The 18,842-nt window shown below is 40.9% G+C and overlaps 1 protein-coding gene and 1 long non-coding RNA gene across 4 annotated transcripts in view; one reads left to right on the plus strand and one right to left on the minus strand.

Annotated features, from left to right (window-relative positions):
* Positions 1-18,842, plus strand: part of unc5db (unc-5 netrin receptor Db) — a 402,981-nt gene that overhangs the window by 202,049 nt on the left and 182,090 nt on the right. For all 3 annotated transcript variants that reach the window (XM_022666860.2, XM_022666862.2, XM_022666861.2), the window contains exon 2: positions 11,035-11,247. In XM_022666860.2, the coding sequence (XP_022522581.2) occupies positions 11,035-11,247 (213 nt within the window). The remainder of the gene's footprint in view (positions 1-11,034; positions 11,248-18,842) is intronic.
* On the minus strand, positions 18,297-18,813 carry LOC125786847 (uncharacterized). Its single transcript, XR_007428848.1, has 3 exons — positions 18,748-18,813; positions 18,508-18,555; positions 18,297-18,411 (listed from the first exon to the last, which is right to left on the minus strand). It is a non-coding gene; the product is annotated as an uncharacterized LOC125786847 (long non-coding RNA).

The raw sequence follows: 18,842 nt of genomic DNA on the forward strand, positions 1-18,842 counted from the left end.
CACAAATTATTGGAAAATCATTTTGGTCAATTTTGGGTCAATTTGACACGTATTAAAGTTTGAAAATCTAGGAAAAATTGTTAAAAGTTTTTTTTTTTTTTTTTTTTGTAGTATGGAACGTCTTCTGCTTGCCTTAATCAGTGTAATCAACATAATGAAAATGGTTCATCTCACATATTTGCAATAATCTAAAAAATCTAAAACTAAAACTAAAATTGCAATGTTATTTTTTAATGTTATGTAAAACTATTGTTTTATTTGTTGGTCTTTTAAAAGTAAAAAAGTAGTGGGATGTTAAAAAAAAATGTTGAACATATTTTTTTTTTATGGAAATGATTATGGAATTATCTTAATTGAACCATTACCTGTTAAAGGTAAGGAACAACATTACACTGAATATTGATGAAATAATTAGCAATGGAGTTAGTAAAAACATATTCACACTGATTGTAAGGATTTTTGGGGGTTTCAGACATCTTGACATGCACCGGTTTAAATTAACCCCGGAACCCCATTGCTGTTCCTGACAATCAAACATAACAGGAGGGTTAAGATTATCAAACAAACTTTAAAGTGTCAGTCCGTATTATTAAGTTTCTAAACTGAAAGCAGAAGCATTTCTGAGTGGAAAAGGGATAAAATATCACACTGTCACATGTACAGCCTCTAAAAGAGGATCCGGCTCAGTTTTACTGAACGCGAGCGGCTGGTGGAGCAATGGAGACTTCAGAAGAGGAAACTCAGAGCTCAGTAGCTCAATTACTCATAGTAAAACCAAAGAAATGAAGGAGTGAAATTTCTGAGAGCGCTCTCTCTCTCTCTGACTCTCTCTCTGACTGAACATAACCTGGAATCGGATTCATCCGCTTTAAAAGGAGACCGCATCACACCCACCCAGTTTAAATCGAGTTTCTTCTGCATGCTCAGTGCAATTACCTATTCTCACCAGAGAGATCTCCAGGATTTTGGTTAAATATTCTTTGGATTGATGTGACCTCAAGCTCAGGCTGACTTGGATTCTGTAGCAGGACAAAGATCCAAAGCACACAAACAAGGTCACCCATGAATGACTTAAAAATATTTCACACTTCTATTTAGCGACAAAACTCTTGCATTCAAACTGCAATTGAAAAAACAGGAGAACCATTGAGTTTTTTTTTTTTTCGGCTTTCTCGATCACATGACATCACGTTCAGTAGCTCCTCCATTTCCACTCACTTTTGTGTTTTTTACGTGGATCTCCATGGAAACTCTCAGTCTAATCAGTCTAATTACGGTGCGCGGCAGTGGACAAATTTTTGCTATTTTATTAAACACAAGGAGACGGAACTCAGAGATGTGCGTCTGGACAGGACTAAAATTACTGGAGGACCATGGATAATTCAGCCTGTAATTTTCTCAGAGGACGTCTGAGGAGAAAAATATGTACATGCTCGTTCTGGTCGGGAATAAAATCACAGATTACTCCAGGACCCTTTGAGAAATGACAAAAAGAATGACAAATAAGCAAAAACAAGAGAAATCTGTAGGAGGCAAATACTTTTTCACTCCACTGTATATTAGATTACATTAGCAGCCATGATTAATCTGAATTTAGTGAGAAAAACAAAAGCCTGAAAATCCTGCGTGTGTGTTTAACTCTCAGGGAAGTTGACATGAAGTTTCAAAGGTACTCCAAGGGCATCCGAGCTCGGAGTGTTGGCACCGTCCCTGATGCCTACCATCTGCCGTGGAGTGGTGCCTGCCACTCTGCACTCGGCACTCGACTTAAAAAGCAGTCTTATAAGTATAATCATTGCCTCTTTTTTTTTTCAAGCTAAATCACATGGAAATTGACCGGTATCATCCTACTCAGTTTATAATGAAGTAGGCCTTCTGTGGTTCAAATCAGCTCCTGGATGAATAATAATGATGAGATGTGGTGGGAGCCAAAAAAAAAAAATCAAAGGCAGCGCTGCTTTAATTCTCGCAGGGATTTCTCTCTACATGCAGTATTTGTCTAATCCACTATGAAGGATGAGCGGTGGCGGTGACGGTGATGGCGGTGGCGGGGGACAGCGTTGCTTAGACACCTCGATCGCCCCTATCGAAAATCTGCCCCTGATAAAGAAGAGATCTCAGGCGTCACGTGAGAACGTACCTCACATGAACGTGTGAGGTTTCCTGTTGACAAGCAGATGACAGCTTAGCTAATTCAGTTCAGGCAGGACTTGCCGCTTTCCGACACTGATAATTGAGACAAAATGAGTTGACGTGTGCAGAACGTGTTGATACACTTTTGTGAAAAATCAGCAGTGTTTCCACATGGACTACCACCTGTAATTGGCTGGTAGCTCCTAGGTAGACCTTGTGCAGTCCCAGTGGACTTAGAACCAGAATAGAACCAGAGGAGAACTAGTGCATTTTGAAAAAATGTGGTTAGACTATCAGTGAAAAAGTTACTTTATGTCAGTCATTTAATTCAAAATTCAGTCATTTTGGCAGTGTGGGCAGTGCATGTGCCAAGTCCTGCTGGAAAATGAAATCCGCACCTCGATGAAAAAGTTGTCAGTAGCAGAGGGAAGCATGAAGTGCTGTAAGATTTTGAGGGAAAACAAAACTGCACTGACTTTAGACTTGATAATAAAACACAGTGGATCAACACCAGCAGATGACATGTCTCTTTATCCAAACCATCACTGATCATCAGTAAATTTTACATTTCATTTGTTAAATCAAGGGATCAGAGTCTGGAGGAAGAGTGGAGAGACACACAGTCCAAACTGCTTGAGGTCTAGTGTGGAGTTTCCACCAATCAGTGATGGTTTGGATAAAGAGAGACATGTCATCTGCTGGTGTTGGTGATGGAGATGTGGATTTTGAATGTTGATGTTGTAGTTTAGAATTGGAATTCCGTACTTGACTACAATGCTTTAAAACACTGCAAAAACACTAACAATCTTAAAGAAAGCTCCTTTCTGCTCTCTGCCATGGTTCTGGTCTACTTTGAGATAGTGATGATAAATAAAAGAAACAGGGAAGATAAGAAAAGACCAATGCTTTGAATTATTTAGATTCATATTACCACTTCATGGCAAGAACTTTGAAATCCAAGCCAGCATTATCCACTTTATATCTGATCTGGTTTCCTTCTCAACACCCTAGGGACCACGCATGCCTCTCTCCTGATATTCCCAGTCTCTTGGTGGTTCTCTACCCAGTGCATCTTCACATACAGCAGGTATCATCACACGTGGCATCCTCTGAAGTGAAGATGAGCTTCAAAGACAGCTCTTGCTGGTGTTTACTACTTCTGAGGTTTTCATGTGATGCCATTTTGCTCTTTGGTCAGGAGAAGAGCAGGCATGCGTTCTTCTCTCAGAAGCTAAAAGTTCACAAGTTTTGACGGCCTGCTGAGAAGACGCTTGATGGAAATGCAGATTTTGACATTTGACGCTCTGCAGGAACAGAACAGGTTTTCTGGTTTCTGGAAGGTATTCAGCATGAAATTCCTGCACTGTTAAAAAAACACAAAGGTGCTGCAATAGAAGCACCACTTTTAAATGAGTGATTGTGATTTAAGTTTTTCACGATAAATTCATAGAAAAGCTGCAGTAACATTGTGAATAAAAGTTGATAATAACGTAATAACAGTTAATGTTACATAACTAGCCTGGAGGTAGAGGGAGAGTGAGGCAAAATGAGGTATAGAATGAGGTATAGTAAGTTAAGGAGTAAGGAAAAAAGGTAGAGTAAGATAGAGCAAAGTAGAGTGAGGTAGGACGAGTCAGAGGTAGAGGTAGAGGGTGAAAGAAAAAGGCAGAGCAAAGTAGAGGGAGGTAGAGTGAGGTTGATTGAGGTAGAGTGAAATAGAGGGAGGAAGCACTAAGGGGGAGGAAGAACAAGATAGAGGGAGGTTAAGTGAAGTAAATAAGGTACAGCAGGGCAGAGTGAGGGAGAGTGAGATAAGGCGAGGTAGAGTGAGACAGTAAAGGTAGAGTAAGATAGAGGTAGAATAAGGTACAGTAAGGTACAGTGGGGTAGAGTGAGGTAGAGTGAAGCAGGGCGATGTAAAGGGACAGAGTGAGGTAAAGTAAGGTGCAGTGGGATAGAGTGAGGTAGAATGAGGTAGAATGAGGTAAAATAAAGTACAGCAGGGTAGAGTGAGGTAGAATGAGGTAAAATAAAGTACAGCATTGTAGAGTGAGGTATAGTGAGGTAGAATGAGGTCAAATAAAGTACAGCAGGGTAGAGTGAGGTAGAGGGAGGTAGAATGAGGTAAAGTAAGGTACAGTGGGGTAGAGTGAGGTAGCGTGAGGTAGAGTGAGACAGTGATGGTAGATGGAAGTAGAATGAGGTTAAGTAAAATACAGTGGGGTAGAGTGAGGTAGAATGAGGCAGGGTGATGTAGAGGGAGACAGAGTGAGGTAGAGTAAGGTAGAATGAGGTAGAGAGATGTAGAATGTGGTAAAGTAAGATACAGCAGGGTAGAGGGGGTAGATTAAGAAAATGAGGTAGAGTTAGACATGGCAAGGTAGAGGGAGGTAAAATGAGGTACAGTAATTTACAGTGAGGTAGATTGAGACAGTGAAGGTAGAGGGAGATAAAATAAGGCAAAGTAAGGTACAGTGGGGTAGAGTGAGGTAGAATGAGACAGTGGGGTAGAGTGAGGTAAAATAAGGTAAAGTAAGGTACAGTGGGGTAGAGTGAGGTAGAATGAGACAGTGGGGTAGAGTGAGGTAAAATAAGGTAAAGTAAGGTACAGTGGTGTATAATAAGGTAGAATGAGGTAGAGCGAGGTAGAGTAAGACAGTGAAGGTAGAGTGAGGTAGAATGAGGGAGAATGAGGTAGAATGAGGTAGAGTGAGGTAGTGTGAGACAGGGCAATGTAGAGGGAGGTAAAATGAGGTAAAGTAAGGTACAGTGGGGTAGAGTGAGGTAGATTGAGGTAGTGTGAGAGAGTGAAGGTAGACAGAGGTAGAATGAGGTAAAGTACAACACGGTAGAGTAAGAAAACGAGGTAGAGTGAGACATGCCAAGGTAGAGTGAGGTAGAAGGACGTAAAATAAGATACAGCGAGATAATAAGACAATGAGGGTAAAGTGAGGTAGAATGAGGTAAAGTAAGGCACAGCGAGGTAGAGTGAGACAGTGAAGGTAGAGGAAGGTAGAATGAGGTAAAGTAAGTTACAGTGGAGTAGAGTGAGGTACAGTGAGGTACAGTAGGGTAGAGGGAGGTAGAATGAGGTAAAGTAAGTTACAGTGGGGTAGAGTGAGGTACAGTGAGGTACAGTAGGGTAGAGGAAGGTAGAATGAGGTAAAGTAAGTTACAGTGGAGTAGAGTGAGGTACAGTGAGGTACAGTAGGGTAGAGGGAGGTAGAATGAGGTAAAGTAAGTTACAGTGGGGTAGAGTGAGGTACAGTGAGGTACAGTAGGGTAGAGGGAGGTAGAATGAGGTAAAGTAAGTTACAGTGGGGTAGAGTGAGGTAGAGTGAGACAGTGAAGGTAGAAGAAGGAGGTAAAATAAGGTAAAGAAAGGTACAGTGGGGTATAATAAATAAGAATGAGGTAGAGTGAGGTAGAGTGAGACAGTGAAGGTAGAGGGAGGTAGAGTGAGGTAAAGTAAGGTACAGCAGGGTAGAATGAGGTAGAGCGAAGTAGAGTGGGGTAGAGTGAGGTGGAGTTCCACAGTGAACCACAACACTAAACTAAACTACTTCTTATCCTATGAAAAGTGAAGCTAAGTGCCCAGAAATCTTTTGAACTTAAATCTAATTTATTCAATTATTAATTTATTCAACTATTTATCACATATCACGTTTATCACACCACTGTCGGTATATCCAGCAATGTTATTGCGTATCACATTTTTGTCCATGTTGAGCACCCATACTCAGTTTAACCTCAAGAGGCTGGGAAGCTCTGCTCTGGAGGAGCGTAAAGCTAGCAGACAGCCACAGATCCTGCGAGGTCTGAGGTGCTGGTGGTCCAGCTCTTCATGTGTTGCTGTGTTTGATGTTTCACGCTGGAGTTTAGTGGAGAAAGTGTGAATCAGAGCACACTCCGGCAGCGAGAGAGCGCAGGGCCCACATGGTGCGGAGCTGTCGGTATTGGTTAGGGCCGGCCGAGGCGGAGGGCTCTAAACAGTCAGGGGGAAGTCAGGGGGACGGGAGGGATGCACAGTGTGGCGGGAGGCCAGCGCAGCAGTAGGTGAGAACACGCTGTGCTGCACTGAAACTTTCACATTTATTTCATTTATTTTTATTTATTTATCCCTCTGTCGCCCACCAGCTTCAGAGTTTCACAGTTTGAGTGGAGTTTTGCTGGCAAGAACGCAGGCTGAGAGAAACCTTCCAATGGAAAGCCAGAAAATTTGCATGTACAATTCTGTGCATGGAGCATGAACTAATAAAATAAAAACATGGTAATTTTTTTTTAATGGTACATAACCTGGTAGACCATTAGAAAGAACTTCAAAAAAGGAGACACCTCAAAGATGAAGAATTTGTGGCAAACTAATGAAATTAGAAAGTTGAAGTTTTATTCGGCATGATGTAAAGTTTTATCTTTATCCTTGACAGTGTTGTGTAAACTATAATTTTTTTTAATTGATGTTTCATTTCATGATGTCTCTTAATATTAAACTTCTTAATTACGGCAACTTTTAGACTCATTAGCCCTTTTTCTGTGCTACAACTGCGCACTCTCTCCGCTTTTAGACTCTTTGGCCCGTTTTTCTGTGCTAGAATCGTGCACTCTCTCCGCTTCAGACTCTTTGGCCCATTTTTCTGCACTAGAAATGCGCACTCTCTCCGTTTTTAGACTCTTTGGCCCGTTTTTCTGCGCTAGAAATGCGCACTCTCTCCGCTTTTAGACTCTTTGGCCCGTTTTTCTGCGCTAGAAATGCGCACCCTCTCTGCTTTTAGACTCTTTTGCCCCAATTTTCTGCACTAGAAGCGCGCACCCTCTCCGCTTTTAGAATCTTTGGCCCATTTTTCTGCACTAGAAATGCGCACTCTCTCCGCTTTTAGACTCTTTGGCCCGTTTTTCTGCGCTAGAAATGCGCACTCTCTCCGCTTTTAGACTCTTTGGCCCGTTTTTCTGTGCTAGAATCGTGCACTCTCTCCGCTTTCAGACTCTTTGGCCCATTTTTCTGCACTAGAAATGCGCACTCTCTCCGCTTTTAGACTCTTTGGCTCGTTTGTGACACCTAGTGTTCAAACTTTGAATCTCACATTATAAAAACTTGCTTAACAGCGGCCCAACTTTCATTCTATTTCTAAAATACCTCGCGGGCCGCTCCAAAAAAGGAAAGGGCCGCAAATAACCCGCAGGCCGTAGTTTGGACACCCCTGATTTAAAGTCTATAGTTTTTTTGTGTTGATTTGAAGGCATCATTAATGCACATTGGTACAACCGAATATTTGTACACCATGCAGTACCTTTATTTTAGCATGTCCTTGTGTATATAACAAGCAACAATGTGTGCACTTTGAGCACCTGAATTGCCAAGATAGCAATGAATCTCTGACTGTTTACTGTAGACCGTAGAGGTAGAGGTACTTTTCAACCAGTGACACAACTGTGTTTTCTATTGCCAAGATAGCAATATGTCAGATTCAACAATTTAACTGAATACACCTCAATTCAAGCACCGTTGCTATATAAATGATGCAGGTGGAAGGTGTAAAAATAGACTGTTATTGGGGTGCAAGATAGCAATAAGCACTGCAATGCACCTTGCACAGGGTGTAAGACAGGGCTGTTCATCTTAGTCCCTTAGTCCCTAAGTGTCCCTGGTGCTTGAATAATGAAGGCCCTATTTTTGTGAACTATATTGCACCGATCAATTGCTTATTGCGCAGATTGATTTAGGGTGTGTTGGTGTGTCTTTGGTATCATGAGGACACAAAAAAATATGCCTTGCATGGCTCACATAGTGCAAAAGGAGTGTACTCAGTTCTCTTAATTAATCATGGGTGTGTTTTGGGCGTAACATGAAATTAATATAAGAAAAAAAAATCAGTGTGCCAGTTATCATTTCCTTTAAAAGTCAGGTGAGCTTTCACTTTGGCGCATTGGTATCTTAACAGTGCAGCTTTTGTGCATCTCAGCAGAGACAGATACTGAGCTGCTCATTCACGCTGTGAAGATACACCAGCAGCTCATTTAAGAAAATAGCAATATTTTATTTATTCATTTATTTTTTTATTCTGTGTACTGTTAAGTATCTGCATTGCCAAGATAGCAATGAACGTGTGAATGTGGTCTATTGTCTAGATTCCTTTCAGTCCAGTGTAAGGGACAAAAAAAAAGTTTGTCTGTTTAAATTATGTAGTAAACTAAAAACTGACAACAATGGAGATAAGTGTCTTTCATTGGACAGCCATGATATTCACAAGCACTGTTGCTTGCTTTAAACAACGCAGGAGGAAGGTGTTAAAATAGAAAATGTTGGTGCGGTGTAAGATAGCAATGAGCATCTTGTGCATCGTGGTGCTTGAACACTTAACTTGAGTGATCAGTTGAGTAAAAGAGTGTAAAAAAAAATAGTAATGTAAGAAATGGAGATCTTTGATCTCTTGTTCTGCTTTTAGACTGGCAAAAAAAAATGACGTGAGAGGGTCTTTTATTTTTAATATTTTTTAATCAATGCAAGCTCTACAGCTCGGAGGCCATGACTCCGTCAGGGTTATTTTAGCAATAATTACTTTGCGATCTCACGTGTATTTATACGTGAGTGCATGCGTGCGTGCGCACGCGGAAGCGACGGGGTCATTGGCTTATTTATCCGTTTAATGGCACAAGAAACGTGGGAGGTTGTGTGAAGTGCGGCTGAATTGGATTTCAGTGGGCAGAATTGGATTTGGTGGAAGTATAATGACTTTCAGGGCTTTTTTTTTCCCGCCACTGACAGGCTAAGCTCTATCTGACGCTCTACAGCCAGCCTTGATGGGCTGCTGGTTTTATTCCAGCGTGAATCCCCAAGATGGCGTGAACACAGCCGTCTTGTTCCTTGTTGTTCTGGCCTCTAGAGGAACGGCGAGATTGGAACGGGGAAGGAAGAGAGGCCGGGTTTTTTTGAACGGCCGCCTTGTTTTGCCAGAATCTCATCTGCTGCCTTTGAAATGAGCTCCTCTGTAGCCTGTTGTGTTTACGTCTCTCTCTCTCTCTCTCTCTCTCTCTCTCTTTTTATTTTTTTCTCTCTATGTCTCTGCTCTCTCGCTCGCTCTCCCACCGTGATTATTTATATTTGATCAAAACACAATAACCCACCCTAGACTGTGTACACAATTCAGGAACTTGATACAGGAAGGAGTGCTCTCTCTCTCTCTCTCTCTCTCTCTTTCTTTGCCATGATGAGACACAATTGGGCTCATCAGTCAAACACAAAGAGCTCCAATCGCCGCCTTTTCGCTTTTTCAGGCCCTTTCAATTCATCAAGCTCTCGCCGGGAGGAGGACGCACCTCGTCTTCGGCAGACAGGAAGAAACAGAAAATGCAAAATCTCCGTTTGTTCTGCTTATATTCTGCATTTTATGTCCTGGTAACAGAAATCAATAGCAAAGGGGTCCAAAGGGAAATTAACATATTTACAACCTTCATGAGAAAAAGAAAAGAAAAAAAGAAAATATAAAGAATAAAAAATAGCTGTTTTTTAGTGCATCTAAGTTTGAAGTCATGTGACATCAGGCTCCGCCTCTTTTTTCCAACTGCCACAATCAATCAATGCAGCGTCACTGTAAAAAAATAAAAAACTGTAAAAAAAAACTGTTAAATAAAATTGTTCTACTTAATGTGATTTTTTAAGTCAGCTAACAAATTAATATTAAATTCTACCGTAAATTATAAAAAAAACTAGTTGCCTCAATTACATTTTATTAAGTTTCTTGTTAAAAGTCATGTGACATCAGGCTCCGCCTCTTTTTTCCAACTGCCACCAATCAATCCATGCTGCGCCACTAGTTACACTTTAAAAAAAAATGTTAAAAAAATGTTAAAATTGTTCTCCTTAATGTGATTTTTAAGTCAGCTAACAAGAACTATTAAATTCTACCGTAAATATTAGAAAACTAGTTGCCTCAATTACATTTTATCAAGTTTCTTGTTCTCTACGCTGCACTACTGCACATGCTCAGTTTGACTCTTTAGTCTCAATTATGCAGTTTTTTTTTTTTAACCTGATGTTGGTCACACTATTTGCATATTAGTCCTTCCACTTTTACACTCTCACTCACCATCAGTGTGTAGTCATTCCCCAGCTGCTGCTGCTGATGCTTCTCTTGGGCTTTATTAATATACTGTTTATATTTATATGTATTATATAATAGTTAACTATAGGCTGGTCTCAGTGTTGTTGTAGGCTTTAAGAGCAAGTTACTATAGTGGTTTTGTGTTGCTGTGTGTATATAGACTATACAGTATGCTGTCTGGGTTCAGCTAGTGATATTTGTATTATTGCAAGCTTATATGACTGACAATAAGACATATACTGTACATAAAAGTCATATTTTTAGTTGCTAACTTAAATGATCAAAACTATATAGTGTTGTTCTCATTATGTGAGTTTGATTTATGACTCACAAAACACATTTCATAGAACCTAAATGAGTCCAATTAACAACACAAAGTGAATATTTAAGTTGATAAGACTTAATAATAAAGTGTTTCATGCACATAAAAAAGTGATTTATCTGATATTAATATTTCTAGTTGGTACAACTGTCTGTGGTCTGTGTTTTTTAACTTAAAAAAAAATTGAGTTGGTCTTGAAACTCAATCATTTAGTGCAGTAATTTGCCTTGAAATTTTGCAACACACTTAAAGAAAAGTACTGAGTCCCCAGCTATGATTTTTCAGCTAACAGATGCCTGTTATAATTGCTGTGATGAGGTGAGAGAGAGCGCCATCTACCCAATTAGAAAGAGCATTGCTTTCAATTGTTCTCTCTCAGACTCTGGCTGCTGATGGCGACACAGCATGATCTAGGATAATTAAATAGTGAAATGCTGTGTTTCATAATAAACTAACTAAACTTTAAACCTCTTCACACAGGAACCGCAAGCGATGCTTCTCCGGATGCTCCCTCAGTGGGTGGGACTTTACCTCACTTCCTGCAGGAGCCGGAGGACGCCTACATCATCAAGAGCAACCCGATCAGGCTGCGGTGTCGCGCTGCTCCCGCCCTCCAGATCTTCTTCAAGTGCAACGGGGAATGGGTCCATCAGAACCAGCATACTTCCCAGGAGTACATGGACCAAAACACTGGTATGTACTGGTTCTTGTCCTTGTATTGACGGGTCCATCGTTTTCTGCTGCTTTTTTAACATGTGGGGACTCGGGCATATTATAATGCACCAGGTCTCAGCTATTTTAATCCCAATCCAGCTTTTATTGAGCTTTTGTATTAACCCCAGGAGTCATTATGGTGCTTTGAGTGGCAGCAGTGTTGAGGAGAGTTCTCAGAAGGTAAAGGATAGAGTTTAGTTAGAGTGTTTTTTTTTTTGGGTCATTGTCCTGCTGCAGAACCCAAGTACGCCTGAGCTTGAGGTCACAAACAGATGGGCGGATATTCTATTTCAGGATTGTCTGGTAAACATCAGAATTCCTGCTTCCATCTATATCAGAACGTTGTCCAGATCCTGAAGGAGCAAAGCAGCCCCAGACCATCTCAATACTACCACCACCATGTTTAACGTTCGGTATGATCTTCTGTACTTTTTCTGAAATGTTGTGTGAGTTTAACGGCAGATGTAACAGCACACACACCTTCCAAAAAGTTCCACTTTTTTCACATAAGTCCAAAGAATATTTACCCAAAGTTCTGGAGATCATCAAGATGTTAGTTGGTAAATGTGAGACGGGTGGTTTTTGATGTTAGTTGGTAAATGTGAGACGGGTGGTTTTTGATGTTAGTTGGTAAATGTGAGGCCTGCAGTTCTTTAAATGCTGTTCTGGGTTCTTTTGTGACCTCCTGGATGAGTTGTTCATGCCCTTTTGGAGTAATTTTGGTTGGCCGGTCACTCCTGGTAAGGTTCACCAGTGTTCCATGTTTTCTACATTTGTGAATAAGAGTGAGTCACTGTGGTTCTCTGGAGTCCCAAAGCTTTAGAAATGACTTTATAATATTTTTCAGACTGATAGATGATCAATGACTTTGTTGTCTCTTCTGTTTTTGAATTACTTTATAATGTGATTTTTTTAGATCTTTTATCTGCTTCATGTTGTTAAAAAAGGTTCTATTTCAATGATTTCTTGATTCTACAGGTCTGTCAGTAATCAGGCCTGGTTGTGGTTAGTAGTGAAATTGAACTCTCCCCCTTAATTATGTATGATTTATTATATGCAGCTACTTTTCCCATAAATCCAACAACTTCTCTCTGTATGATCTAATATTAGTCAGACCTTTGAACTATTGTGTTCAATATAATCCTCCCAGTGAGGGATCTGTTTTAAACTGGCAATCCTTCTTCAGGGTTCTAAACAGACGTGGCAACCTATGACTGAATCTGTATGGTTTATCTTTCTGCGTAGTTTTAACACATTGCCTTAACGATTCCATGTGGCTCTGCAGTTTAAAACGCAAAGGCTGGAATGTGTTCACCTAGGTAGCATATATCATATACCGTATTTTTTGTATTATAAGGTGCAGTTAAAATAATTTAATTTTCCCTAAAATCGTCAGTGCGCCTTATAATCCGGTGAGATTTATGTATGAATTTTACCAGTCAGGTATTAAAAAGCAGTAAATCCACTCCGCTGAAGTACAGCGTTATACAGGAGTTTCATTTTAGTTCTCCAGCAGTATTAGCATTAGCCGCTAACCATGCTAAGCATGCTAGCTCTTTGGCCGTCCAGAGGTGAGTATTATCAGACTGTAGCATACTTCTAACCCTGGCTAGCACTGCTGGAGCAGCATTAGCATTACTGTTGGTGGTTAGCTGGAAATCTAAGCTTACTCTAAATAAATGGAAGTGCTTTACTTACCCAAATAAGTATTATTGGCTTGCAGCCTGCTGCTAACCCTGGCTACCACTGCTGGAGCAGAATTAGCATTACCGTTGGTGGTTAGCAGCTGAAAATCTAAGCTTACTCTAAATAAATGGTAATATACTCACTTAAATAAAAAAAATTCAGGAGAGAAATCTGTGTAGATTAACATTTAGTGCTCGTTTAATTTTATTTTTATTACAAAAAGGCCTGTAGCCAGCTAGCACTGCTGGAGCGGCATTAGCATTACCATGGGCACTTTCCGTTGGAAATCTAAGCTTACTGTAAATAAACGGAAGTGCTTTACTCACCCAATTAGGTATTATTGACCTGTAGCCTGCTGCTAACCCTGGCTAGCACTGCTGGAGCGGAATTAGCATTACCGTTGGTGGTTAGCAGCTGGAAGTCTAAGCTTACTCTAAATAAATGGTAATATACTCACCCAAATAAACAGTTTTCAGGAGAGAGATCTGTGTAGATTAACGTTTAGTGCTCGTTTAATTTTATTTTTTTTTATTACAAAAAGGCCTGTAGCCTGCTGCTAACTCCGGCTAGCACTGCTGGAGCAGAATTAGCATTACCGCTGGCACTTTTCGTTGAAAATCTAAGCTTACTGTTAATAAATGGAAGTGTTTTTTCTCACACAAATAAGTATTATTGGCTTGTAGCCTGCTGCTAACCCTGGCTAGCACTGCTGGAGCAGAATTAGCATTACTGTTGGTGGTTAGCAGCTGGAAATCCCAAATAAACAGTTTTCAGGAGAGAAATCTGTGTAGATTACCGTTTATTGCTCGTTTAATTGAATTTTTTTATTTCAAAAAGTTTTGTTTACTAAACTTAACTTAGCTTTACATAAGTTAAGCTTAACTTAGCTTAATTTAGCTTTTGAATTAGACGGAAAACATGGGACACCCCTGTTTCTTACTAGTGTCACATAATGCGCCTTATAATCCAATGCACTTTACATATAAAAAAAATTGACGTTTATTGATTGTGCGCCTTCTAGTGTTAAAATAATGGTACCAGGCATGAACTGAAACTTTCTTTGTGCTCCTACAGCAGGTCTGATTCGTGGAAATTCAGCGTAAACGATCAGACTGGATTTCAGGCGTCTCTTTTAGCTTGAACTGTATATCACACATCCCACTTAACAACCGATCCATCAGGCAACGTTTCCTCAGCTTAAATCACAGCCTGACAGACTCTGAGACGGAGATGAATGTGTTTCCTGGAAGTGTTTTTAGCTGAGCTCTAGCCTGCTATTACCTGAAATTATCCCTGATATAAAATGACAGATTTTAGGCAATTTTCCACTGAAGCTGACTTGTGTAATGGGTTCTACATGAAGTGCTGCTAAATCAGTACCTGGAAATACAAAACAAAAAAACTATGTGAATGGTTGTGGCTGAGTGACAGCTAATGGGCTGATATTAATACACGCCCAGTTTTACACGCCCAGTTTTACACGCCCAGTTTTACACACCCAGTTTTACACACCCATTTTTTACACGCCCAGTTTTACACACCCAGTTTTTACACACCCAGTTTTACAAACCCAGTTTTATACGTCCATTTAACACGCCCAGTTTTACACACCGAGTTTTACACACCCAGTTTTACACACCCAGTTTTACACACCCAGTTTTTACACACCCAGTTTTATACGTCCATTTAACACGCCCAGTTTTACACACCGAGTTTTACATGCCCAGTTTTACACGCCCAGTTTTACACACCGAGTTTTACATGCCCAGTTTTACACACCCAGTTTTACACGCCCAGTTTTAAACACCCAGTTTTACACGCCCAGTTTTAAACACCCAGTTTTACACACCCAGTTTTACACACCTAGTTTAACACGCCCAGTTTTTTTTTCACATTTTTCCCTTTTTCTCCCCAATTTACATGGCCAATAACCCAACCCACTCATTAGGACTCCCTCTATCACTAGTGATGCCCCTACACACCAGGAGGGTGAAGACTAACAAAAAGTAAAAGTGGCAATAAGCAATAAACAACATAAAGTGCAGGAGTGACGACAGTGCAACTTAAAACTATAACACTAAAAAACAATAAATACAATAAATACAAAAGACAAGACAATTTAAAGACAGGATAGTGCAGTATCGATACGGTATAATAAAGTGTATAGTGAGGATAAGGTGCAGAGATGTGTAACATACTGTAACATATATAGAAAATATATAATCACAGCAGTTACTGAGGTAGAGCGTTTATAGTTTTTAAGAGTAGCAGCAAACATTGCTGATAGAAATAAAGACATTTCAGTCTCTGTGTGCTGAAAGTGTGTGTGTGTGTGTGTGTGTGGGGGTGAAGTTCAGTTCAGTTTTGTGTGAGTGTGTTGGATGTGTGGTGGGTGGGGTGGGGTTCAGCTCTGTCTGTGTGTGTTGAGGAGTCTGACAGCCTGGTAGATGAAGCTGTTGCAGAGTCTGGTAGTGGAGGCTCTATGTGTTGAGGAGTGTGACTGCCTGGTGGATGAAGCTGTTGCAGAGGCTGGTAGCGGAGGCTCTGTGTGATGAGGAGTCTGACTACCTAGTGGATGAAGCTGTTGCAGAGTGTAGTAGTGGAGGCTCTGTGTGTTGAGGAGTGTGACTGCCTGGTGGATGAAGCTGTTGCAGAGGCTGGTAGTGGAGGCTCTGTGTGATGAGGAGTCTGACTGCCTGGTGGATGAAGCTGTTGCAGAGTCTGGTAGTGGAGGCTCTGTGTGATGAGGAGTCTGACTGCCTGGTGGATGAAGCTGTTGCAGAGTCTGGTAGTGGAGGCTCTGTGTGATGAGGAGTCTGACTGCCTGGTGGATGAAGCTGTTGCAGAGTCTGGTAGTGGAGGCTCTGTGTGATGAGGAGTCTGACTGCCTGGTAGATGAAGCTGTTGCAGAGTCTGGTAGTGGAGGCTCTGCGTGTTGAGGAGTCTGACTGCCTGGTGGATGAAGCTGTTGCAGAGTCTGGTAGTGGAGGCTCTGTGTGTTGAGAAGTCTGACTGCCTGGTGGATGAAGCTGTTGCAGAGTCTGGTAGTGGAGGCTCTCTGTGTGTTGAGGAGTCTGACTGCCTGGTGGATGAAGCTGTTGCAGAGTCTGGTAGTGGAGGCTCGGATGCTCCTGTATCTTCTGCGGGGCGGCATCAGAGTGAAGAGTCCGTGTGAGGGATGGGTGGGGTCATTCACAATGCTGGTGGCTTTGTGGATGTAGCATGTGGTGGTGTAGATCTCACTGATGGAGGGGAGAGAGACTCAGATGATCTTGTCGGCTGTCCTCACTATCCTCTGTAGGGTCTTGCGGTCTGAGGTGTTGCAGTTCCCAAACCAGACGGTAATGCAGGTGCTCAGGATGCTTTCTACAGTCCCTCTGTAGAACATGGTGAGGATGGGAGGTGGGAGATGTGCTTTCCTCAGTCTCCGCAGGAAGTATGGATGTTGCTTGTTACAGTATAAGAGTAGGAACGAGGCTTTTGGGGCTCAGTAGATGCTGCTACACCGAACTCCACATCATCTCAGTTGTTCTGAAGAATTTAATTCAGAAGACATTGTTAACTCATCAGTACTGCAGAGACGATGCTTACTCTTTCAATTAAATTTATTCCTGTCTCTTTACTTACCTGTGTTTGATGAATGCCACTAAATAACACCTGCTCCCTTCTTCTCAAAGAGCTCCCGAACCTGTCAAATCCCTTTATTCCCTTTTAACCTGTCAATTATCCCTCTGTCGCTCGGGTCCCGGCTTGTTTTTGTGCTTTGATTCCTCCTGTCTTGTCAGGTGCGCCATTCATAAAAACAAAAAAACTAAAAAAGAAAAAAAGCCGTGGCAGCACCTTTCCGCGAGTTCCGACGACATGCCTTCGCAGCTCGTGCACAAAAGGCGGTCATGTTTAAAGCAATTTAGCTCCAATCAGCGGCGGTGTCGGAGAAACGAGCGCGACGACGTTCTGATGAGAGTGAGATTTCCTGCAGGGATTTCCAGAAGAAAACACAAACTAATCCAGCAGCCTCAGTGAAATGCGCTGTGATTAGTTTGCACGGAGGCGAGAAAGGAAGGCTGCCTCGCATTCACCAAGCCTCCGCTGCAGGAAGAGGCTCTTAATTGCTTGTGGAAGTTCATTATTGTGCGATTGCTGCGCTGTGAAATCGTTGGGAGACTGATAACAGGGAAGGGATGTGGACAGCTTTGATTATGTTCTGGTCTGAATATTTTCGGACAGGGGCAAAAAAAAACAAAACATTTTTTTACTTCTTATTTCTTATTTATGAGACAAATCTGAGCATTAGCTCTAAAAAAACACGAGCACTAAGAAGCCCACCCAGATTACATCAGGCTATGGTGTGAAGAAAATCTCCATTCATTACCCTGTAAGTTGAAGTATAGAAAATAGGGTTTAAAAAAATACTTTTGTAGACGTGGAAGCATCAACTCAAACTTTTTACTCTTTAAGTAAACATGTAAAAGTACTGATTTCAAAACTACTTAAAGTAAAAAAGTAAAAGTAATGTAACACATATTTCTAAAATCCGTAATGACTATAATGTTCTATTATTAAAATGTTAATGTTGATAAAATATATATTGGGATGCACTAGGCTGTTTCCTGTTTCAGCTGCATATATGCTGATTGTAAATAAATTATACTATATTTTAATAGAATTTAAATATTTATTAAAAAAGCTTAGTTGGACTGGAGTTTGTCTCTGCACGGATCTTCTTCTCCTCTCCTTACACTATGCCACGCCCAAACGCACCCATGGTTGATTAATTAAGATGTTTCGAGCCACACAATGTGTACTTTTTAGAGACTTTAGCAACACCCAACCCTAACCTTAACCATTAATCAACCCTAAAATTTAACCCTACACCCAACCCTAACCTTAACCATTAATCAACCCTAAAATCTAACCCTACACCCAACCCTAACCTTAACCATTAATCAACCCTAAAATTTAACCCTACACCCAACCCTAACCTTAACCATTAATCAACCCTAAAATTTAACCCTACACCCAACCCTAACCTTAACCATTAATCAACCCTAAAATCTAACCCTACACCCAACCCTAACCTTAACCATTAATCAACCCTAAAATTTAACCCTACACCTAACCCTAACCTTAACCATTAATCAACCCTAATATCTAACCCTACACCTAACCCTAACCTTAACCATTAATCAACCATAAAATCAAACCCTACACCTAACCCTAACCCTAACCTTAACCCTTAATCAACCCTAAAATCAAACCCTACACCTAACCCTAACCTTAACCCTTAATCAACTCTAAAATCAAACCCTACACCTAACCCTAACCTTAACCCTTAATCAATCCTAAAATCAAACCCTACACCTAACCCTAACCTTAACCCGTAATCATCCCTAAAATCTAACCCTACACCTAACCCTAACCTTAACCCTTAATCAACCATAAAATCTAACCCTACACCTAACCCTAACCTTAACCCTTAGTCAACCCTAAAATCAAACCCTACACCTAACCCTAACCTTAACCCTTAATCAACCCTAAAATCAAACCCTACACCTAACCCTAACCTTAAACCTTAATCAACCATAAAATCTAACCCTACACCTAACCCTGACCTTAACCCTTAATCAACCCTATAATCTAATGCTACACCTAACCCTAACCTTAACCCTTAATTAAACCTAAAATCTAACCCTACACCTAACCATAACCTTAACCATTAATCACCCCTATAATCTAACCCTACACCTAACCCTAACCTTTACCCTTAATCAACCCTAAAATCAAACCCTACACCTAACCCTAACCTTAACCCTTAATCAACCCTAAAATCAAACCCTACACCTAACCCTAACCTTAACCCGTAATCATCCCTAAAATCTAACCCTACA

The sequence above is a fragment of the Astyanax mexicanus genome, chromosome 22 (assembly GCF_023375975.1).
Source record: "Astyanax mexicanus isolate ESR-SI-001 chromosome 22, AstMex3_surface, whole genome shotgun sequence".
In the NCBI taxonomy this organism is placed as follows: Eukaryota; Metazoa; Chordata; class Actinopteri; order Characiformes; family Acestrorhamphidae; genus Astyanax; species Astyanax mexicanus.